This window comes from Pseudophryne corroboree, assembly GCF_028390025.1.
Source record: "Pseudophryne corroboree isolate aPseCor3 chromosome 1 unlocalized genomic scaffold, aPseCor3.hap2 SUPER_1_unloc_3, whole genome shotgun sequence".
NCBI lineage: Eukaryota > Metazoa > Chordata > Amphibia > Anura > Myobatrachidae > Pseudophryne > Pseudophryne corroboree.
Genome location: NW_026967468.1, coordinates 576,023 through 599,912, shown reverse-complemented (window position 1 = coordinate 599,912; position 23,890 = coordinate 576,023). Strand labels below are relative to the sequence as shown.

Genomic DNA, 23,890 nt, shown 5'->3' with positions numbered 1-23,890 from the left:
CAGCACAGGTGATGGTAATCATACAGTAAGAGGGAAGTGCAGGAGCAGAGCATTGTGTCCTCCTGGAGAGGTCATGTTGGGAGGTATGACATAGGTATGAGCACTGGGTCAGTATTAGAGTACAGCACAGGTGATGGTAATCATACAGTAAGAGGGAAGAGCAGGAGCAGAGCATTGTGTCCTCCTGGAGAGGTCATGTTGGGAGGTATGACATAGGTATGAGCACTGGGTCAGTATTAGGGTACAGCACAGGTGACGGTAATCATACAGTAAGAGGGAAGAGCAGGAGCAGAGCATTGTTTCCTCCTGGAGAGGTCATGTTGGGAGGTATGACATAGGTATGAGCACTGGGTCAGTATTAGGGTACAGCACAGGTGATGGTAATCATACAGTAAGAGGGAAGAGCAGGAGCAGAGCATTGTGTCCTCCTGGAGAGGTCATGTTGGGAGGTATGACATAGGTATGAGCACTGGGTCAGTATTAAGGTACAGCACAGGTGATGGTAATCATACAGTAAGAGGGAAGAGCAGGAGCAGAGAATTGTGTACTCCTGGAGAGGTCATGTTGGGAGGTATGACATAGGTATGAGCACTGGGTCAGTATTAGGGTATAGCACAGGTGTTGGTAATCATACAGTAAGAGGGAAGAGCAGGAGCAGAGCATTGTGTCCTCCTGGAAAAGTCATGTTGGGAGGTATGACATAGGTATGAGCACTGGGTCAGTATTAGGGTACAGCACAGGTGATGGTAATTATACAGTAAGAGGGAAGAGCAGGAGCAGAGCATTGTGTCCTCCTGGAGAGGGTCATGTTGGGAGGTATGACATAGGTATGAGCACTGGGTCAGTATTAGGGTACAGCACAGGTGATGGTAATCATACAGTAAGAGGGAAGTGCAGGAGCAGAGCATTGTGTCCCTCCTGGAGAGGGTCATGTTGGGAGGTATGACATAGGTATGAGCACTGGGTCAGTATTAGGGTACAGCACAGGTGATGGTAATCATACAGTGAGAGGGAAGAACAGGAGAAGAGCATTGTGTCCTCCTGGAGAGGTCATGTTGGGAGGTATGACATAGGTATGAGCACTGGGTCAGAATTGGGGTACAGCACAGGTGATGGTAATCATACAGTAAGAGGGAAGAGCAGGAGCAGGGCATTGTGTCCACCTGGAGAGGATCATGTTGGGAGGTATGACATAGGTATGAGCACTGGGTCAGTATTAGGGTACAGCACAGGTGATGGTAATTATACAGGAAGAGGGAAGAGCAGGAGCAGAGCATTGTGTCCTCCTGGAGAGGGTCATGTTGGGAGGAATGACATAGGTATGAGCACTGGGTCAGTATTAGGGTACAGCACAGGTGATGGTAATCATACAGTAAGAGGGAAGAGCAGGAGCAGAGCATTGTGTCCTCCTGGAGAGGGTCATGTTGGGAGGAATGACATAGGTATGAGCACTGGGTCAGTATTAGGGTACAGCACAGGTGATGGTAATCATACAGTAAGAGGGAAGAGCAGGAGCAGAGCATTGTGTTCTCCTGAAGAGGGTCATGTTGGGAGGTATGACATAGGTATGAGCACTGGGTCAGTATTAGGGTACAGCACAGGTGATGGTAATCATACAGTAAGAGGGAAGAGCAGGAGCAGAGCATTGTGTCCTCCTGGAGAGGGTCATATTGGGAGGAATGACATAGGTATGAGCACTGGGTCAGTATTAGGGTACAGCACAGGTGATGGTAATTATACAGTAAGAGGGAAGAGCAGGAGCAGAGCATTGTGTCCTCCTGGAGAGGTCATGTTGGGAGGTATGACATAGGTATGAGCACTGGGTCAGTATTAGGGTACAGCACAGGTGATGGTAATCATACAGTAAGAGGGAAGAGCAGGAGCAGAGCATTGTTTCCTCCTGGAGAGGTCATGTTGGAAAGTATGACATAGGTATGAGCACTGGGTCAGTATTAGGGTACAGCACAGGTGATGGTAATCATACATTAAGAGGGAAGAGCAGGAGCAGAGCATTGTGTCCTCCTGGAGAGGGTCATGTTGGGTGGTATGACATAGGTATGAGCACTGGGTCAGTATTAGGGTACAGCACAGGTTATGGTAATCATACAGTAAGAGGGAAGAGCAGGAGCAGAGCATTGTTTCCTCCTGGAGAGGTCATGTTGGAAAGTATGACATAGGTATGAGCACTGGGTCAGTATTAGGGTACAGCACAGGTGATGGTAATTATACAGTAAGAGGATAGAGCAGGAGATGAGCATTGTGTCCTCCTGGAGAGGTCATGTTGGGAGGAATGACATAGGTAAGAGCACTGGGTCAGTATTAGGGTACAGCACAGGTGATGGTAATCATACAGTAAGAGGGAAGAGCAGGAGCAGAGCATTGTGTCCTCCTGGAGAGGGTCATGTTGGGTGGTATGACATAGGTATGAGCACTGGGTCAGTATTAGGGTACAGCACAGGTTATGGTAATCATACAGTAAGAGGGAAGAGCAGGAGCAGAGCATTGTGTCCTCCTGGAGAGGGTCATGTTGGGTGGTATGACATAGGTATGAGCACTGGGTCAGTATTAGGGTACAGCACAGGTGATGGTAATTATACAGTAAGAGGGAAGAGCAGGAGCAGAGCATTGTGTCATCCTGGATAGGTCATGTTGGGAGGTATGACATAGGTATGAGCACTGGGTCAGTATTAAGGTACAGCACAGGTGATGGTAATCATACAGTAAGAGGGAAGAGCAGGAGCAGAGCATTGTGTCCTCCTGGAGAGGGTCATGTTGGGATGTGTGACATAGGTATGAGCACTGGGTCAGTATTAGGGTACAGCACAGGTTATGGTAATCATACAGTAAGAGGGAAGAGCAGGAGCAGAGCATTGTTTCCTCCTGGAGAGGTCATGTTGGAAAGTATGACATAGGTATGAGCACTGGGTCAGTATTAGGGTACAGCACAGGTGATGGTAATTATACAGTAAGAGGGAAGAGCAGGAGCAGAGCATTGTGTCATCCTGGATAGGTCATGTTGGGAGGTATGACATAGGTATGAGCACTGGGTCAGTATTAAGGTACAGCACAGGTGATGGTAATCATACAGTAAGAGGGAAGAGCAGGATTAGAGCATTGTGTCCTCCTGGAGAGGTCATGTTGGGAGGTATGACATAGGTATGAGCACTGGGTCAGTATTAGGGTACAGCACAGGTGATGGTAATCATACAGTAAGAGGGAAGAGCAGGAGCAGAGCATTGTGTCCTCCTGGAGAGGTCATGTTGGGAGGTATGACATAGGTATGAGCACTGGGTCAGTATTAGGGTACAGCACAGGTGATGGTAATCATACAGTGTGGCCGGAGAGCCCCAGCCACGAGGCAAATGGCCGCCCTGGCACTGAAGGGGTTAATCCCTAGTGCCCGGCGCCATTTGCAGAGACAAAGGGGCGCTTGGCGCCAAATTTGAATTATGTTGGGCGCTAGGCGCCGTGATGTGTAAATGTATAAAAATGTATTTTTTTTAATATGTGCCGTGGTCCCGGACCCCTCCGGAGACCACGGCAGGGAGGACAGCCCCCGGCGCGCTCAGCAGAGTGTGCGCGCCGAGGGAGAGGAGGCAGCCGCTGACCGCCGGAGTCCGGGAGCTCCGCTCCCGGCAGCGGTCAGTGTAGCCCCGGGCGCACTGGAGTGTGCGCGCCGGGGAGAAGGGTGAGCGCTGCGGCTGGGAGCTCGGCTCCCGCTGCAGTGCTCTCTGTGAGAGCCGCCGCTGGGGGCCGGGAGCTCTGCTCCCAGCGCCTCAGCCCAGCACGGGTGGCCAGCCGCAGCAGCCGGGACGGACGTCCCGGGCTGCTAGTCGGCGAGGGGGGTGCGCTGCAGCCCGGCTCCCCGCCGGACGCTGCAGCGAGGCCACAAGACAGGCGCCGCTCAGGGGGGACCGGGCTAGCCGGCTCCCTAGCGGCGTGGGCACATTAGGCGGGCCAGCAGGATGGTGAGCGCTGGGGTCCGGGAGCTACGCTCCCGGCGCCTCAGCGCTGAAACAAGCCAGGGTCACGGCGGCCGGGACAAGTGTCCCGGTCCGCCGGACTTCGGTACAGGGGGGTGCGCCGCTGCGTGCGGCGAGGCCACTGATTAGTGCCACCCTGGGGGGACAGGGAGAGCCAGCTCCCTGGAACCCCAGAGGCAGAAAAGCAGGCTGGAGGATGGGGGAAGCCAGCCCCATACCTCCAGCACACAGAGAGCCCTCGCAGCCAGGCTGCAGGGCTAGGGAAGGCACTGCAGTGCCTGAGTATGTAGAGTCTGTGCAGGGCACAGGCTCAGAGTATATTTAAAAGGGGGAAATGTACAGTGTGATTTTAAAATGTAATGTATTTAAAGATAAAATGCACTTACTTGATTGTGTGTCCCAGGAGGGTGGAATCCATAGCTGTGCAGGCTGATGGATTCTCCCAGACCTTTTCCCTAAAAACGGAATGCTTTCCCATCCAGCCTCACAGTTCCAATGGGGACAGGGAGAAAAAGAATCAGCTTAGCTATAAGACAAGCTGAGTGGTTTCTTGGAGCTCCATGGAGATCAGCCGTAGTGGACCAGAGACCTGGACCGGGGAGCCAGGCTGCCCAGCTCTGGAGCCCAAATCCAGGCTGCAGGCAGTGAGAAGGGGTCCCGGGCAGGTTTCTGGAAGTCAGTTTAGGAGGGAAAACCTCCCCCCAGCCAGACTGAACGGCACCGTGGGAGTAGCCTGCTCTCCCAGATGGGAGAGACAAAGGAGACCGACCACTCCCCACTGTCCATTGGGGACAATGTTGTGTGTGCATGAGACCAGAGCATGCACAGCTCATGGGTAAACATTGATTGGTTGTACACCACAGGGCGGGCTTACCCCCTGTGGTAAGGGGTCTTGGAGAGGGATAAAAGGAGGGCAGTTGGCCCATAGGAGTGTGTATTGTAACATCTTCTTCTGCTGAAACATCTTAATTGTATGCTGTTGCCCCTAGCAATAGGGAGGAGCCTTTTTCAAGGTTTTTGAGCAATAAAACACCTTTGCCTCAAGAAGACTGCTTCATCTTGTGACCAACAGGGTTAGGCCAAACCTAGCCCCGTTCTCCGGCTGTCCAGGGAAGCACCTGACGTCTCCAAGCTCCGCCTTCCGCCAGCTACCGGTAGAGGCCTAGCAAGTGGCTAGTGGGGATTCGTCGACACCACACAGGTGTGGTAAAGCAGTGCGTCGGCACATACAGAGCAGAACCGTGGTTCCAAACGCCACGGCAGGTTAGGAGTTTGGTGGTGGCAGCGAGAACCCGCCCACAGCGCAGTGGGTGGAGTCAGTAACAGGCGGTTACTGACGGTAAGCAGGGAATCCCCTATGTGGTCAGGCCTCGTGCGGCTTGACCTTCCATTCTGTGCGCAGTCAACGGGACGCGGAAGCTGCGAGTGCTTCCGTACGGTATCGTCCTGTCACAGAAATTGGTGGCAGCGGTGGGATATTCCCAGGCGGCTTTTCATCACCCGATTGGAGAAGCCGAGTTACTCAGGAGAGGAGTAACTGCAGCGCAGGAGGACGCACAAGATGGCGGAATTCGGCGGAATGTCCAAGGAGGATCTGGAGATCGTATGCCAGGGGAAGGGTGTGGATATCCCTTTCAACGCGTCCAGGAGCGTCATGCAGGCGGCGCCCAGGAGCGTGGAGGAGTCTCATCGGACGGAGGTGGAAAGCACTGACGGCGTCAGCATCGCAGAGGACGGCCCAACAGTGGACCGTCGTAAGGAACCGGTGAGAACCACAAGCCCCGCCCTTTCTCACAGCAGCAATGTTTCCCAGCAATCCCTAGCAGGGCCAGGATCCCAACGTCCCAGGGGGGGCGGCCCGGATACCCTAGCAGATCGGCTAGCGGAATTGGGGGAAAGGGCAACGGAGCAAGAACGCATGCTTGTCATTCGGATGTGGCATGCAGAGCGGGCACCACAGGCCGTGGTACCCCGGGAGCCGTTGTCAGCTGTTGTACACAGATCAGGACGTATTCAGTTTGCCAAGTTTGCAGACAGTGATGGGGACATTGATGGACATTTACAAGTTTTTGAAAGGACTTGTAAACTACATGATCTACCCAAGTCAGAGTGGGTGAGACACCTTGTGCCCACTCTGCATGGAGAGGCCTTGGAGGCCTATCGAGGAGTGGCGACGGAGGACTGTGGGAACTACGACGAAGTCGCAAAGGCCCTCCTCCAGCGATTCTTCATCACTCCAGAGTCTTACAGGAAGAAATTCAGAGACTTGCCTAAGAATCCTAGCAGCACCCATGAGCAGTTCGCCACCCAGCTGCGGCAGTACGTGGTGAAGTGGGTGAAGGATTCGGAAGCCACTACATGGGACGCACTGATCGACCTGATCTGCAGGGAGCAGTTCTACCGCCGGTGCGCCCAAGAAGTGAAGGAGTGGGTGCTAGATCGGGAGCCACCCAGCTTAAAGATGGCTGCCCAATTAGCAGACAAGTATGTGGCAATTCGGCCACGGGGGCAGAAGCGCCCCGCCAGCAGCCAGCTCCAACAGACTGTACCACCAAGGGGACCCCCCTCTTCAGCTCATCAACCCCAAAGACAAGCATCTTCCAACCCGGGTGCTCTTGGCCAGCAACCGCACCGCAGCGTCCCTGCAACTGATCAGAGATCATCGGTGCCACGACTGGAGAAGAAGTGCTACGGCTGTGGGAAAATCGGACATCTGAGGATGAACTGTCCTGCATCCCAAGCACCCCAGACTCGTGCCCCAAATCCGAGTGCTGGAGCCCGGATCGCTTGTTTGTCGAGAGGAGATGAGCCTACAGAGACTGTTCCCCCTCCAGTCAGTCCGATGGAGTGTGGCGAGAGACAGGTGCACTCTGCGGAGAGAGTCACCTGCATGGCCAAACAGCCCCTACACAACATGTGGAGGCACCTGCAGCCGGTCCACGTGGGACCCCTGCAGGGGGAAGGCCTAAGAGACTCTGGGGCCTCAATCACTGTGGTGAGCCCCCACCTTATAGATCCTGCTGCAGTATTGCAGGGTCGCACTGCCACGATCACCCTGGCAGAAGGAACAGAAAAAGCGGTTCCCATGGCAAGAGTCTACCTGGACTGGGGAGCTGGACCAGAGTTGCGAGAAGTTGCCGTCATGGATGGTCTCCCAACTGATGTGGTCCTAGGAAATGATCTGGGTGGTGGGATCGTCACTACGTTTGTTGGCGCCATTCCCCGGAGTCAAGTTCCAAACCCACCGTTGACATCAGCTACTCCAGCACAGCCCAGCCCAGAGGAAAAGACTACAGCTGCTAGACAACTGCCAGCACAGCCAACCACAGCATCAACCAGCCCAGAGGAAAAGATTACAGCGGCTAGATCAGTACATCGACCCCGCATGCCTTTTGCCTCTGGTATGCCTACGTCCCCTAGCAACGCAGAGGATGTCGGTTCCAGCTCGTGTGATCCTGTGGGGGTGCCCAATGATGCTCCTGACCCAAGTGGTTTGCCAACTCCGGCGGTGAGTATGAGAAACCACACTGATTTTTCCATGACTGACCCCTACCAGACTGACCCTAGTAGTCCCCACCTAGATCCCCCTGTAGAGCGTCCCAATTTAGGAGAGATTGAGGGCCACAGGCAGGAGCTTAGGGAGGCTCAACTCTCTGACCCGTCCCCGAAAGGCATGAGGCGCCACTCTGGCAGCGGCCTTGACAGGGTTGGGGCGGGAAGTTTGACCTGGCGGGAAGGGTTAAGGTACAGGGTAGCCAGGAAAGTGGGAGGGGATAGACCAGATAGGGAATGTGTCCAACTGGTCCCCTCAGGGAACGTTCCTGCGCAACCGGTGTCGGTTGCCAGCGAAACCCCTTTGGACAGTAACCCGGAGACAAACCGTACCCTGAAGTGCCTGACACAGAGCTTACCCTGGTCTGGAATGTCGGATGACGCCCAGACCAACTGTAAGGCTGGTGCCATGAGTTGGCAGCCAGGGCACTCCAGCGGTTGTGTTGTCTCTGGGCCTCTGCCCATAGGAGAACCCTTGCAGCAAGTTGCTGTGGACATAGCAGGTCCCTTGCCTGTGCACAGTAGATCGGGGAAGACACGCAGCCTCCCTGTAGTGGATGCCACACAGGATCCAGAGGCTGGTGGTCTGGCCGCCATCACTGTGGCACAGGTAGTGGACGAGGAGGGAAGAGTAGGCCTAGGTGACAGGGTAGGTTTCCCGAGTCATAGGTCGACAGAAGAGGATTGGAGGGCAGGTCTGACAGTTAGGGCAGACAGTTGCCAGATAGGTATGACGGAGGTGCAGTGCCTGGGGCACCATGTGGGAGGAGACAGGGGTAGGCCCAACCCAGAGGGGGTGGAGGCAACCAGAGGCTGTCCCCGACCCCCATCACCCAGACCGGTACTGACCTTAGAACCTGTAAGGCCCTACGGACATGTTGTCATTGACTTTAGTCCTGTAGTGAACCCCTTGACAGAGATGGCTAGGAAGGGCATTCCCAAGTCAGTGGACTTTGCACCCGCTTGCGAGTTGGCATTCCAGTCATTGAAGGAGGCTCGGGTACCCGCTCCCGTGCTGATGGCGCACATTCTTGACCAGGACTGTGTGTTACGAACTATTGCGCCACTGCACGGACTGGGAGCTGTACCGAGCCAGAAAGAGCCATATGGGCAGGAGCACCCTGTGGCCTGTTTGAGCAGAAAACTGCTATTGTGGGAGGTGGGGTATGCCACAGTTGGGACACCGTGGGTGGCACTTGTTTGTAACCGGCCCCCCACCGTGGTGACTTACCACCTACCTGTTAGGTGGCTGCAACCTACCTTGGGGAAATTGGACAGACTTTTGTGGTGGAGCCTTGAACTTGGACTTCAGGTGGACTATTTGAACATTGTGCACCCACGAAGAGAGGCCCACTGCACTATGGATGAACTGTCTAGGCCGGAGCCTACACCCCCCAGGTAGCGTCCCCTTCACCCCAACGGACTGCGGGACCAGGACCCAAATCGTTGGGACATGGGTCCCTGGTTGACCCGCTTGAATGGGGGGGGAGGAGTGTGGCCGGAGAGCCCCAGCCACGAGGCAAATGGCCGCCCTGGCACTGAAGGGGTTAATCCCTAGTGCCCGGCGCCATTTGCAGAGACAAAGGGGCGCTTGGCGCCAAATTTGAATTATGTTGGGCGCTAGGCGCCGTGATGTGTAAATGTATAAAAATGTATTTTTTTTAATATGTGCCGTGGTCCCGGACCCCTCCGGAGACCACGGCAGGGAGGACAGCCCCCGGCGCGCTCAGCAGAGTGTGCGCGCCGAGGGAGAGGAGGCAGCCGCTGACCGCCGGAGTCCGGGAGCTCCGCTCCCGGCAGCGGTCAGTGTAGCCCCGGGCGCACTGGAGTGTGCGCGCCGGGGAGAAGGGTGAGCGCTGCGGCTGGGAGCTCGGCTCCCGCTGCAGTGCTCTCTGTGAGAGCCGCCGCTGGGGGCCGGGAGCTCTGCTCCCAGCGCCTCAGCCCAGCACGGGTGGCCAGCCGCAGCAGCCGGGACGGACGTCCCGGGCTGCTAGTCGGCGAGGGGGGTGCGCTGCAGCCCGGCTCCCCGCCGGACGCTGCAGCGAGGCCACAAGACAGGCGCCGCTCAGGGGGGACCGGGCTAGCCGGCTCCCTAGCGGCGTGGGCACATTAGGCGGGCCAGCAGGATGGTGAGCGCTGGGGTCCGGGAGCTACGCTCCCGGCGCCTCAGCGCTGAAACAAGCCAGGGTCACGGCGGCCGGGACAAGTGTCCCGGTCCGCCGGACTTCGGTACAGGGGGGTGCGCCGCTGCGTGCGGCGAGGCCACTGATTAGTGCCACCCTGGGGGGACAGGGAGAGCCAGCTCCCTGGAACCCCAGAGGCAGAAAAGCAGGCTGGAGGATGGGGGAAGCCAGCCCCATACCTCCAGCACACAGAGAGCCCTCGCAGCCAGGCTGCAGGGCTAGGGAAGGCACTGCAGTGCCTGAGTATGTAGAGTCTGTGCAGGGCACAGGCTCAGAGTATATTTAAAAGGGGGAAATGTACAGTGTGATTTTAAAATGTAATGTATTTAAAGATAAAATGCACTTACTTGATTGTGTGTCCCAGGAGGGGGGAATCCATAGCTGTGCAGGCTGATGGATTCTCCCAGACCTTTTCCCTAAAAACGGAATGCTTTCCCATCCAGCCTCACAGTTCCAATGGGGACAGGGAGAAAAAGAATCAGCTTAGCTATAAGACAAGCTGAGTGGTTTCTTGGAGCTCCATGGAGATCAGCCGTAGTGGACCAGAGACCTGGACCGGGGAGCCAGGCTGCCCAGCTCTGGAGCCCAAATCCAGGCTGCAGGCAGTGAGAAGGGGTCCCGGGCAGGTTTCTGGAAGTCAGTTTAGGAGGGAAAACCTCCCCCCAGCCAGACTGAACGGCACCGTGGGAGTAGCCTGCTCTCCCAGATGGGAGAGACAAAGGAGACCGACCACTCCCCACTGTCCATTGGGGACAATGTTGTGTGTGCATGAGACCAGAGCATGCACAGCTCATGGGTAAACATTGATTGGTTGTACACCACAGGGCGGGCTTACCCCCTGTGGTAAGGGGTCTTGGAGAGGGATAAAAGGAGGGCAGTTGGCCCATAGGAGTGTGTATTGTAACATCTTCTTCTGCTGAAACATCTTAATTGTATGCTGTTGCCCCTAGCAATAGGGAGGAGCCTTTTTCAAGGTTTTTGAGCAATAAAACACCTTTGCCTCAAGAAGACTGCTTCATCTTGTGACCAACAGGGTTAGGCCAAACCTAGCCCCGTTCTCCGGCTGTCCAGGGAAGCACCTGACGTCTCCAAGCTCCGCCTTCCGCCAGCTACCGGTAGAGGCCTAGCAAGTGGCTAGTGGGGATTCGTCGACACCACACAGGTGTGGTAAAGCAGTGCGTCGGCACATACAGAGCAGAACCGTGGTTCCAAACGCCACGGCAGGTTAGGAGTTTGGTGGTGGCAGCGAGAACCCGCCCACAGCGCAGTGGGTGGAGTCAGTAACAGGCGGTTACTGACGGTAAGCAGGGAATCCCCTATGTGGTCAGGCCTCGTGCGGCTTGACCTTCCATTCTGTGCGCAGTCAACGGGACGCGGAAGCTGCGAGTGCTTCCGTACGGTATCGTCCTGTCACATACAGTAATAGGGAAGAGCAGGAGCAGAGCATTGTGTCCTCCTGGAGAGGTCATGTTGGGAGGTATGACATAGGTATGAGCACTGGGTCAGTATTAGGGTACAGCACAGGTGATGGTATGTAATTATACAGTAAGAGGGAAGAGCAGGAGCAGAGCATTGTGTCCTCCTGGAGAGGGTCATGTTGGGAGGTATGACATAGGTATGAGCACTGGGTCAGTATTAGGGTACAGCACAGGTGATGGTAATCATACAGTAAGAAGGAAGAGCAGGAGCAGAGCATTGTGTCCTCCTGGAGAGGGTCATGTTGGGAGGTATGACATAGGTGTGAGCACTGGGTCAGTATTAGGGTACAGCACAGGTGATGGTAATCATACAGTAAGAGGTAAGAGCAGGAGCAGAGCATTGTGTCCTCCTGGAGAGGGTCATGTTGGGAGGTATGACATAGGTATGAGCACTGGGTCAGTATTAGGGTACAGCACAGGTGATGGTAATCATACAGTAAGAGGGAAGAGCAGGAGCAGAGCATTGTGTCCCTCCTGGAGAGGTCATGTTGGGGGGTATGACGTAGGTATGAGCACTGGGTCAGTATTAGGGTACAGCACAGGTTATGGTAATCATACAGTAAGAGGGAAGAGCAGGAGCAGAGCATTGTGTCCTCCTGGAGAGGGTCATGTTGGGAGGTATGACATAGGTATGAGCACTGGGTCAGTATTAGGGTACAGCACAGGTGATGGTAATCATACAGTAAGAGGGAAGAGCAGGAGCAGAGCATTGTGTCCTCCTGGAGAGGTCATGTTGGGAGGTATGACATAGGTATGAGCACTGGGTCAGTATTAGGGTACAGCACAGGTGATGGTAATCATACAGTAATAGGGAAGAGCAGGAGCAGAGCATTGTGTCCTCCTGGAGAGGTCATGTTGGGAGGTATGACATAGGTATGAGCACTGGGTCAGTATTAGGGTACAGCACAGGTGATGGTAATCATACAGTAAGAAGGAAGAGCAGGAGCAGAGCATTGTGTCCTCCTGGAGAGGGTCATGTTGGGAGGTATGACATAGGTATGAGCACTGGGTCAGTATTAGGGTACAGCACAGGTGATGGTAATTATACAGTAAGAGGGAAGTGCAGGAGCAGAGCATTGTATATTCCTGGAGAGGGTCATGTTGGGAGGTATGACATAGGTATGAGCACTGGGTCAGTATTAGGGTACAGCACAGGTGATGGTAATCATACAGTGAGAGGGAAGAACAGGAGAAGAGCATTGTGTCCTCCTGGAGAGGTCATGTTGGGAGGTATGACATAGGTATGAGCACTGGGTCAGAATTGGGGTACAGCACAGGTGATGGTAATCATACAGTAAGAGGGAAGAGCAGGAGCAGGGCATTGTGTCCACCTGGAGAGGATCATGTTGGGAGGTATGACATAGGTATGAGCACTGGGTCAGTATTAGGGTACAGCACAGGTGATGGTAATTATACAGGAAGAGGGAAGAGCAGGAGCAGAGCATTGTGTCCTCCTGGAGAGGGTCATGTTGGGAGGAATGACATAGGTATGAGCACTGGGTCAGTATTAGGGTACAGCACAGGTGATGGTAATCATACAGTAAGAGGGAAGAGCAGGAGCAGAGCATTGTGTCCTCCTGGAGAGGGTCATGTTGGGAGGAATGACATAGGTATGAGCACTGGGTCAGTATTAGGGTACAGCACAGGTGATGGTAATCATACAGTAAGAGGGAAGAGCAGGAGCAGAGCATTGTGTTCTCCTGAAGAGGGTCATGTTGGGAGGTATGACATAGGTATGAGCACTGGGTCAGTATTAGGGTACAGCACAGGTGATGGTAATCATACAGTAAGAGGGAAGAGCAGGAGCAGAGCATTGTGTCCTCCTGGAGAGGGTCATATTGGGAGGAATGACATAGGTATGAGCACTGGGTCAGTATTAGGGTACAGCACAGGTGATGGTAATTATACAGTAAGAGGGAAGAGCAGGAGCAGAGCATTGTGTCCTCCTGGAGAGGTCATGTTGGGAGGTATGACATAGGTATGAGCACTGGGTCAGTATTAGGGTACAGCACAGGTGATGGTAATCATACAGTAAGAGGGAAGAGCAGGAGCAGAGCATTGTTTCCTCCTGGAGAGGTCATGTTGGAAAGTATGACATAGGTATGAGCACTGGGTCAGTATTAGGGTACAGCACAGGTGATGGTAATCATACATTAAGAGGGAAGAGCAGGAGCAGAGCATTGTGTCCTCCTGGAGAGGTCATGTTGGGAGGTATGACATAGGTATGAGCACTGGGTCAGTATTAGGGTACAGCACAGGTGATGGTAATCATACAGTAAGAGGGAAGAGCAGGAGCAGAGCATTGTGTCCTCCTGGAGAGGGTCATGTTGGGTGGTATGACATAGGTATGAGCACTGGGTCAGTATTAGGGTACAGCACAGGTTATGGTAATCATACAGTAAGAGGGAAGAGCAGGAGCAGAGCATTGTGTCCTCCTGGAGAGGTCATGTTGGAAAGTATGACATAGGTATGAGCACTGGGTCAGTATTAGGGTACAGCACAGGTGATGGTAATTATACAGTAAGAGGATAGAGCAGGAGATGAGCATTGTGTCCTCCTGGAGAGGTCATGTTGGGAGGAATGACATAGGTATAAGCACTGGGTCAGTATTAGAGTACAGCACAGGTTATGGTAATCATACAGTAAGAGGGAAGAGCAGGAGCAGAGCATTGTGTCCTCCTGGAGAGGGTCATGTTGGGTGGTATGACATAGGTATGAGCACTGGGTCAGTATTAGGGTACAGCACAGGTGATGGTAATTATACAGTAAGAGGGAAGAGCAGGAGCAGAGCATTGTGTCATCCTGGATAGGTCATGTTGGGAGGTATGACATAGGTATGAGCACTGGGTCAGTATTAAGGTACAGCACAGGTGATGGTAATCATACAGTAAGAGGGAAGAGCAGGAGCAGAGCATTGTGTCATCCTGGATAGGTCATGTTGGGAGGTATGACATAGGTATGAGCACTGGGTCAGTATTAAGGTACAGCACAGGTGATGGTAATCATACAGTAAGAGGGAAGAGCAGGAGCAGAGCATTGTGTCATCCTGGATAGGTCATGTTGGGAAGTATGACATAGGTATGAGCACTGGGTCAGTATTAGGGTACAGCACAGGTGATGGTAATCATACAGTAAGAGGGAAGAGCAGGAGCAGAGCATTGTTTCCTCCTGGAGAGGTCATGTTGGAAAGTATGACATAGGTATGAGCACTGGGTCAGTATTAGGGTACAGCACAGGTGATGGTAATTATACAGTAAGAGGGAAGAGCAGGAGCAGAGCATTGTGTCATCCTGGATAGGTCATGTTGGGAGGTATGACATAGGTATGAGCACTGGGTCAGTATTAAGGTACAGCACAGGTGATGGTAATCATACAGTAAGAGGGAAGAGCAGGAGCAGAGCATTGTGTCCTCCTGGAGAGGGTCATGTTGGGATGTGTGACATAGGTATGAGCACTGGGTCAGTATTAGGGTACAGCACAGGTGATGGTAATCATACAGTAAGAGGGAAGAGCAGGAGCAGAGCATTGTGTCCTCCTGGAGAGGTCATGTTGGGAGGTATGACATAGGTATGAGCACTGGGTCAGTATTAGGGTACAGCACAGGTGATGGTAATCATACAGTAATAGGGAAGAGCAGGAGCAGAGCATTGTGTCCTCCTGGAGAGGTCATGTTGGGAGGTATGACATAGGTATGAGCACTGGGTCAGTATTAGGGTACAGCACAGGTGATGGTATGTAATTATACAGTAAGAGGGAAGAGCAGGAGCAGAGCATTGTGTCCTCCTGGAGAGGGTCATGTTGGGAGGTATGACATAGGTATGAGCCCTGAGTCAGTATTGGGGTAGAGCACAGGTGTTGGTAATCATACAGTAAGAGGGAAGAGCAGGAGCAGAGCATTGTGTCCTCCTGGAGAGGTCATGTTGGGAGGTATGACATAGGTATGAGCACTGGGTCAGTATTAGGGTACAGCACAGGTGATGGTAATCATACAGTAAGAGGGAAGTGCAGGAGCAGAGCATTGTGTCCTCCTGGAGAGGTCATGTTGGGAGGTATGACATAGGTATGAGCACTGGGTCAGTATTAGGGTACAGCACAGGTGATGGTAATCATACAGTAAGAAGGAAGAGCAGGAGCAGAGCATTGTGTCCTCCTGGAGAGGGTCATGTTGGGAGGTATGACATAGGTGTGAGCACTGGGTCAGTATTAGGGTACAGCACAGGTGATGGTAATCATACAGTAAGAGGGAAGAGCAGGAGCAGAGCATTGTGTCCTCCTGGAGAGGGTCATGTTGGGAGGTATGACATAGGTATGAGCACTGGGTCAGTATTAGGGTACAGCACAGGTGATGGTAATCATACAGTAAGAGGGAAGAGCAGGAGCAAAGCATTGTGTCCTCCTGGAGAGATCATGTTGGGAGATATGACATAGGTATGAGCACTGGGTCAGTATTAGGGTACAGCACAGGTGATGGTAATCATACAGTAAGAGGTAAGAGCAGGAGCAGAGCATTGTGTCCTCCTGGAGAGGGTCATGTTGGGAGGTATGACATAGGTATGAGCACTGGGTCAGTATTAGGGTACAGCACAGGTGATGGTAATCATACAGTAAGAGGGAAGAGCAGGAGCAGAGCATTGTGTCCCTCCTGGAGAGGTCATGTTGGGGGGTATGACGTAGGTATGAGCACTGGGTCAGTATTAGGGTACAGCACAGGTTATGGTAATCATACAGTAAGAGGGAAGAGCAGGAGCAGAGCATTGTGTCCTCCTGGAGAGGGTCATGTTGGGAGGTATGACATAGGTATGAGCACTGGGTCAGTATTAGGGTACAGCACAGGTGATGGTAATCATACAGTAAGAGGGAAGAGCAGGAGCAGAGCATTGTGTCCTCCTGGAGAGGTCATGTTGGGAGGTATGACATAGGTATGAGCACTGGGTCAGTATTAGGGTACAGCACAGGTGATGGTAATCATACAGTAATAGGGAAGAGCAGGAGCAGAGCATTGTGTCCTCCTGGAGAGGTCATGTTGGGAGGTATGACATAGGTATGAGCACTGGGTCAGTATTAGGGTACAGCACAGGTGATGGTATGTAATTATACAGTAAGAGGGAAGAGCAGGAGCAGAGCATTGTGTCCTCCTGGAGAGGTCATGTTGGGAGGTATGACATAGGTATGAGCACTGGGTCAGTATTAGGGTACAGCACAGGTGATGGTAATCATACAGTAAGAAGGAAGAGCAGGAGCAGAGCATTGTGTCCTCCTGGAGAGGGTCATGTTGGGAGGTATGACATAGGTATGAGCACTGGGTCAGTATTAGGGTACAGCACAGGTGATGGTAATCATACAGTAAGAGGGAAGAGCAGGAGCAGAGCATTGTGTCCCTCCTGGAGAGGGTCATGTTGGGAGGTATGCCCAAACTCTCACAATTAATCCTATTACACGAACACCCCAACCAGGACCCTTAATCCGAACCCTGACCATAATACTCTAACTCTAAAACACAAATCCCTAAAAAGGGCAGACAAGATGGGCCAAACGGTTCTTATCTGCTGTCAAATTCTATGTTTCTATGTCACATACAGTATCTCATATCAGCCCCCTGAGACCCCACTCTCCTGGTCTCTGCCTCCCCTCCCCCCATAGCAGCGTTACCAGCCCCCTGAGACCCCACTCTCCCGGTCTCTGCCTCCCCTTCCCCCATAGCAGCGTTACCAGCCCCCTGAGACCCCACTCTCCCGGTCTCTGCCTCCCACCCCCCATAGCAGTGTTATCAGCCTCTGAGCCCCACTCTCCCGGTCTCTGCCTCCCACCCCCCATAGCAGTGTAATCAGCCTCTGAGCCCCACTCTCCCGGTCTCTGCCTCCCACCCCCCATAGCAGTGTTATCAGCCTCTGAGCCCCCACTCTCCCGGTCTCTGCCTCCCCTCCCCCCATAGCAGCGTTACCAGCCCCCTGAGACCCCACTCTCCCGGTCTCTGCCTCCCCTTCCCCCATAGCAGCGTTACCAGCCCCCTGAGACCCCACTCTCCCGGTCTCTGCCTCCCCTCCCCCCATAGCAGCGTTACCAGCCCCCTGAGACCCCACTCTCCCGGTCTCTGCCTCCCCTTCCCCCATAGCAGCGTTACCAGCCCCCTGAGACCCCACTCTCCCGGTCTCTGCCTCCCACCCCCCATAGCAGTGTTATCAGCCTCTGAGCCCCACTCTCCCGGTCTCTGCCTCCCACCCCCCATAGCAGTGTAATCAGCCTCTGAGCCCCACTCTCCCGGTCTCTGCCTCCCACCCCCCATAGCAGTGTTATCAGCCTCTGAGCCCCCACTCTCCCGGTCTCTGCCTCCCCTCCCCCCATAGCAGCGTTACCAGCCCCCTGAGACTCCACTCTCCTGGTCTCTGCCTCCCCTCCCCCCATAGCAGCGTTACCAGCCCCCTGAGACCCCACTCTCCCGGTCTCTGCCTCCCCTTCCCCCATAGCAGCGTTACCAGCCCCCTGAGACCCCACTCTCCCGGTCTCTGCCTCCCACCCCCCATAGCAATGTTATCAGCCTCTGAGCCCCACTCTCCCGGTCTCTGCCTCCCACCCCCCATAGCAGTGTAATCAGCCTCTGAGCCCCACTCTCCCGGTCTCTGCCTCCCACCCCCCATAGCAGTGTTATCAGCCTCTGAGCCCCCACTCTCCCGGTCTCTGCCTCCCCTCCCCCCATAGCAGCGTTACCAGCCCCCTGAGACTCCACTCTCCTGGTCTCTGCCTCCCCTCCCCCCATAGCAGCGTTACCAGCCCCCTGAGACCCCACTCTCCCGGTCTCTGCCTCCCCTTCCCCCATAGCAGCGTTACCAGCCCCCTGAGACCCCACTCTCCCGGTCTCTGCCTCCCACCCCCCATAGCAATGTTATCAGCCTCTGAGCCCCACTCTCCCGGTCTCTGCCTCCCACCCCCCATAGCAGTGTAATCAGCCTCTGAGCCCCACTCTCCCGGTCTCTGCCTCCCACCCCCCATAGCAGTGTTATCAGCCTCTGAGCCCCCACTCTCCCGGTCTCTGCCTCCCCTCCCCCCATAGCAGCGTTACCAGCCCCCTGAGACCCCACTCTCCCGGTCTCTGCCTCCCCTTCCCCCATAGCAGCGTTACCAGCCCCCTGAGACCCCACTCTCCCGGTCTCTGCCTCCCACCCCCCATAGCAGTGTTATCAGCCTCTGAGACCCCACTCTCCCGGTCTCTGCCTCCCACCCCCCATAGCAGTGTTATCAGCCTCTGAGCCCCACTCTCCTGGTCTCTGCCTCCCCTCCCCCCATAGCAGCGTTACCAGCCCCCTGAGACCCCACTCTCCCGGTCTCTGCCTCCCCTCCCCCCATAGCAGTGTTATCAGCCTCTGAGCCCCACTCTCCCGGTCTCTGCCTCCCCTCCCCCCATAGCAGTGTTATCAGCCTCTGAGCCCCCACTCTCCTGGTGTCTGCCTCCCTCCCCCCATAGCAGCGTTACCAGCCCCCTGAGACCCCACTCTCCCGGTCTCTGCCTCCCCTCCCCCCATAGCAGCGTTACCAGCCCCCTGAGCCACACTCTCCCGGTCTCTGCCTCCCCTCCCCCCATAGCAGCGTTACCAGCCCCCTGAGACCCCACTCTCCTGGTCTCTGCCTCCCCTCCCCCCATAGCAGCGTTATCAGCCTCTGAGCCCCACTCTCCCGGTCTCTGCCTCCCCTCCCCCCATAGCAGCGTTACCAGCCCCCTGAGCCACACTCTCCCGGTCTCTGCCTCCCCTCCCCCCATAGCAGCGTTACCAGCCCCCTGAGCCACACTCTCCCGGTCTCTGCCTCCCCTCCCCCCATAGCAGCGTTACCAGCCCCCTGAGACCCCACTCTCCCGGTCTCTGCCTCCCCCCCATAGCAGTGTTATCAGCCTCTGAGCCCCACTCTCCCGGTCTCTGCCTCCCCTCCCCCCATAGCAGCGTTACCAGCCCCCTGAGACTCCACTCTCCTGGTCTCTGCCTCCCCTCCCCCCATAGCAGCGTTACCAGCCCCCTGAGACCCCACTCTCCTGGTCTCTGCATCCCCTCCCCCCATAGCAGCGTTACCAGCCCCCTGAGACCCCACTCTCCCGTCTCTGCCTCCCCTCCCCCCATAGCAGCGTTACCAGCCCCCTGAGACCCCACTCTCCCGGTCTCTGCCCCCCCCCCCCCCCACCCATAGCAGTGTTATCAGCCTCTGAGCCCCACTCTCCTGGTTTCTGCCTCCCACCCCCAATAGCAGTGTTATCAGCCTCTGAGCCCCACTCTCCTGGTCTCTGCCTCCCCCCCCCCCCCCATAGCAGCGTTACCAGCCTCTGAGCCCCCACTCTCCCGGTCTCTGCCCCCCCCCCCCATAGCAGCGTTACCAGCCCCCTGAGACCCCACTCTCCCGGTCTCTGCCTCCCCTCCCCCCATAGCAGCGTTACCAGCCCCCTGAGACCCCACTCTCCCGGTCTCTGCCCCCCCCCCCCCACTCATAGCAGTGTTATCAGCCTCTGAGCCCCACTCTCCTGGTGTCTGCCTCCCACCCCCCATAGCAGTGTTATCAGCCTCTGAGCCCCACTCTCCCGGTCTCTGCCTCCCCTCCCGCCATGGCAGTGTTATCAGCCTCTGAGCCCCACTCTCCTGGTCTCTGCCTCCCCTCCCCCCATAGCAGCATTACCAGCCCCCTGAGACCCCACTCTCCCGGTCTCTGCCTCCCCTCCCCCCATAGCAGCGTTACCAGCCCCCTGAGACCCCACTCTCCCGGTCTCTGCCCCCCCCCCCCACCCATAGCAGTGTTATCAGCCTCTGAGCCCCACTCTCCTGGTTTCTGCCTCCCACCCCCAATAGCAGTGTTATCAGCCTCTGAGCCCCACTCTCCTGGTCTCTGCCTCCCCCCCCCCCCATAGCAGCGTTACCAGCCCCCTGAGACCCCACTCTCCCGGTCTCTGCCTCCCCTCCCCCCATAGCAGCGTTACCAGCCCCCTGAGACCCCACTCTCCAGGTGTCTGCCTCCCACCCCCCATAGCAGTGTTATCAGCCTCTGAGCCCCACTCTCCCGGTCTCTGCCTCCCCTCCCGCCATGGCAGTGTTATCAGCCTCTGAGCCCCACTCTCCTGGTCTCTGCCTCCCCTCCCCCCATAGCAGCATTACCAGCCCCCTGAGACCCCACTCTCCTGGTCTCTGCCTCCCCCCCCCCCCCATAGCAGCATTTCCAGCCCCCTGAGACCCCACTCTCCCGGTCTCTGCCTCCCCTCCCGCCATGGCAGTGTTATCAGCCTCTGAGCCTCACTCTCCCGGTCTCTGCCTCCCACCCCCCATAGCAGTGTTATCAGCCTCTGAGCCCCACTCTCCCGGTCTCTGCCTCCCCTCCCCCCATAGCAGTGTTATCAGCCTCTGAGCCCCACTCTCCTGGTCTCTGCCTCCCCCCCCCCCCATAGCAGCGTTACCAGCCCCCTGAGACCCCACTCTCCCGGTCTCCCGGTCTCTGCCTCCCCTCCCCCCATAGCAGCGTTACCAGCCCCCTGAGACCCCACTCTCCCGGTCTTTGCCCCCCCCCCCCCCACCCATAGCAGTGTTATCAGCCTCTGAGCCCCACTCTCCTGGTGTCTGCCTCCCACCCCCCATAGCAGTGTTATCAGCCTCTGAGCCCCACTCTCCCGGTCTCTGCCTCCCCTCCCGCCATAGCAGTGTTGTCAGCCTCTGAGCCCCACTCTCCCGGTCTCTGCCTCCCCTCCCCCCCCATAGCAGTGTTATCAGCCTCTGAGCCCCACTCTCCTGGTCTCTGCCTCCCCTCCCCCCATAGCAGCATTACCAGCCCCCTGAGACCAACTCTCCTGGTCTCTGCCTCCCCCCCATAGCAGCGTTTCCAGCCCCCTGAGACCCCACTCTCCTGGTCTCTGCCTCCCCCCCATAGCAGCGTTACCAGCCCCCTGAGACCCCACTCTCCTGGTCTCTGCCTCCCCCATCATCCAGCTTTTAGCTTGTTGCTGGGGCAGGTAGTGAAAGGAAGCACACAGCTGAGCAGGGCAGGAGGGTTAGTGTGGGGTTTCCGGGTTTGTTGATCACTCCTCTCATGTAGGGCTGCAGGTCCCATACCTGCAAGCGCAGTCAGGATTCCCACAGGGTAATCCGGGGTTTAGTTTGAGCTTTGCGTAAGACTCCACCTTGAATCAGGAGTTCCCCCGCAGATTGCAGGAGGGTAGGCAACTCTGCTCTCATTGGGTTCACTATGGTACCGTGGCGGTCACATGACTGACAGTGGCATCCCGACATGGAGGATCTCGATATCAGATGGGGTAAGTATTTTTACCGTCCCGTAAACTATTCGTAACGCTCTAGGGTGGCGGCTAGGGCTAACCCCCGTAGTGGTGAGCCTAACCCCAGTGGCGCCGAGGATGGGACATGTATAAATTACCCGAACCAGCGCTGCTGTGGCTGGCAGCGGCGCCATCTTCCCAGTGATATATTCAGGAAGATGGTGCAGCACATAGAAAGGTGCCAGAGTCTTTTAACAGTTGAACAGTTTGGCCCCGCCCGGGAAGAGACGCGTAGTACCACCTCTCCGGGCTTATCCTGAAGAGAAGACTGGAATAGTAGGTAAATATGTTCTAATCTTTTTATAGTCAAAACTCAGGAGAATACGGAGTATGACAGGTAATACTCTGCCTCCTCTGCCTCTCATGCCTCCTCTGCCTCTCCTGCTTCCCCTGCCTCTCCTGCTTCCCCTGCCTCTCCTGCTTCCCCTGCCTCTCCTTCCTCCCCTGCCTCTCCTGCTTCCCCTGCCTCTCCTGCTTCCCCTGCCTCTCCTGCTTCCCCTGCCTCTCCTTCCTCCCCTGCCTCTCCTTCCTCCCCTGCCTCTCCTGCCTCCCCTGCCTCTTCTGCCTCTCCTTCCTCCCCTGCCTCCCAGACCTCCTCTGCCTCTCCTCGCCTCTCCTCCCCTGCCTCTCCTTCCTCCCCTGCCTCTCCTTCCTCCCCTACCTCTCCTGCCTCCCCTGCCTCCCAGACCTCCTCTGCCTTCCCTGCCTCTTCTGCCGCCCCTGTCTCTTCTGCCTCTCCTTCCTCCCCTGCCTCCCCTTCCTCCCCTGCCTCTCCTTCCTCCCCTACCTCTCCTGCCTCCCCTACCTCCCAGACCTCCTCTGCCTCTCCTGCCTTCCCTGCCTCCCCTGTTTCTTCTGCCTCCCCTGCCTCTTCTGCCGCCCTGTCTCTTCTACCTCTCCTTCCTCCCCTGCCTGCCAGACCTCCTCTGCCTCTCCTCGCCTCTCCTCCCCTGCCTCTCCTTCCTCCCCTGCCTCTCCTTCCTCCCCTACCCCTCCTGCCTCCCCTGCCTCCCAGACATCCTCTGCCTTCCCTGCCTCTGCTGCCTCTCCTGCCTCCCAGACCTCCTCTGCCTCTCCTGCCTTCCCAGCCTCTGCTGACTCTTCTGCCTCTCCTTCCTCTCCTGCCTCCCATATCTCCTCTGCCTCTCCTTCCCCCCCTGCCTCCCCTGTCTTTCCTGCCTCCCCTGTCTTTCCTGCCTCCCCTGCCTCTTCTGCCGCCCCTGTCTCTTCTGCCTCTCCTTCCTCCCCTGCCTCCCAGACCTACTCCCCTGCCTCTTCTTCCTCCCCTGCCTCTCCTGCCTCCCCTGCCTCCCAGACCTCCTCTGGCTCTCCTGCCTTCCCTGCCTCTGCTGCCTCTCCTGCTGCCCCTGTCACTTCTGCCTTTCCTGCCTCCCCTGCCTCCCATATATCCTCTGCCTCTCCTTCCCCCCCCCCGCCTCCCCTGTCTTTCCAACCTCCCCTGCCTCCCCTGTCTTTCCTACCTCCCCTGCCTCTTCTGCCACCCCTGTCTCTTCTGTCTCTCCTTCCTCCCCTGCCTCCCAGACCTCCTCCCCTGCCTCTTCTTCCTCCCCTGCCTCTCCTGCCTCCCAGACCTCCTCTGTCTCTCCTGCCTTCCCTGCCTCTGCTGCCTCTCCTGCCGCCCCTGTCACTTCTGCCTCTCCTTCCTTCCCTGCCTCCCATATCTTCTCTGCCTCTCCCCCCCCCGCCTCCCCTGCCTCTCCTTCCTCCCCTGCCTCTCCTGCCTCCCAGATCTCCCCTGCCTCTCCTTTCCCCCTTCCTCCCCTGCCTCTCCTTCCTCCCCTGCCTCTCCTGTCTCCCAGATCTCCCCTGCCTCTCCTTCCCCCCTTCCTCCCCTGCCTCTCCTGCCTCCCCTGCTTCTCCATTCTCCCCTGCCTCCCCTGCCCTCACATTCTCTGATACCCTGATGTCCTGCATTCACATAGCCCTTAACCAGCTGAAAATCTTGTTGAGCAGCATGGTTCTTGTGGTGCCCCAGCATAGTACAATTGCAGCGTCACTATGATATACATAACAATTGTTTCTAAATGCTCGGTGCCACTATACAAAGATAGTACATTTACCCCACAGTATTTCATTAAGATGGGAATTCTATTTAAGATGGGATGTTGTCCATAGCAACCAATCAAATGCCAGATATTATCTTCTAGAAGGTGCTAGATAAATGAGAAGTAGAATCTATGGGCAACATCCCATCTTAGTAAATGTAACCCTTTATGTACACGAGACATGGCATGACAGTAGGAAGCGCTGTACAGTCAGTATATTATAATGACATCATACATACCCAGGTGGAGAGAGAGTGGCCGAGGTACATGAGGAACTTTGCCGACGTAAAATAGCTGACACAGGACACTACAACAGAAGCAGAGGTCATTGTTACAC

At 56.0% G+C, this 23,890-nt stretch overlaps 1 protein-coding gene across 2 annotated transcripts in view; it reads right to left on the bottom strand.

Moving 5' to 3' along the window:
• Nucleotides 1-23,890, bottom strand: part of SLC40A1 (solute carrier family 40 member 1) — a 409,668-nt gene that overhangs the window by 336,441 nt on the left and 49,337 nt on the right. For both annotated transcript variants that reach the window (XM_063948677.1, XM_063948678.1), the window contains exon 2: nt 23,793-23,860. In XM_063948677.1, the coding sequence (XP_063804747.1) occupies nt 23,793-23,860 (68 nt within the window). The remainder of the gene's footprint in view (nt 1-23,792; nt 23,861-23,890) is intronic.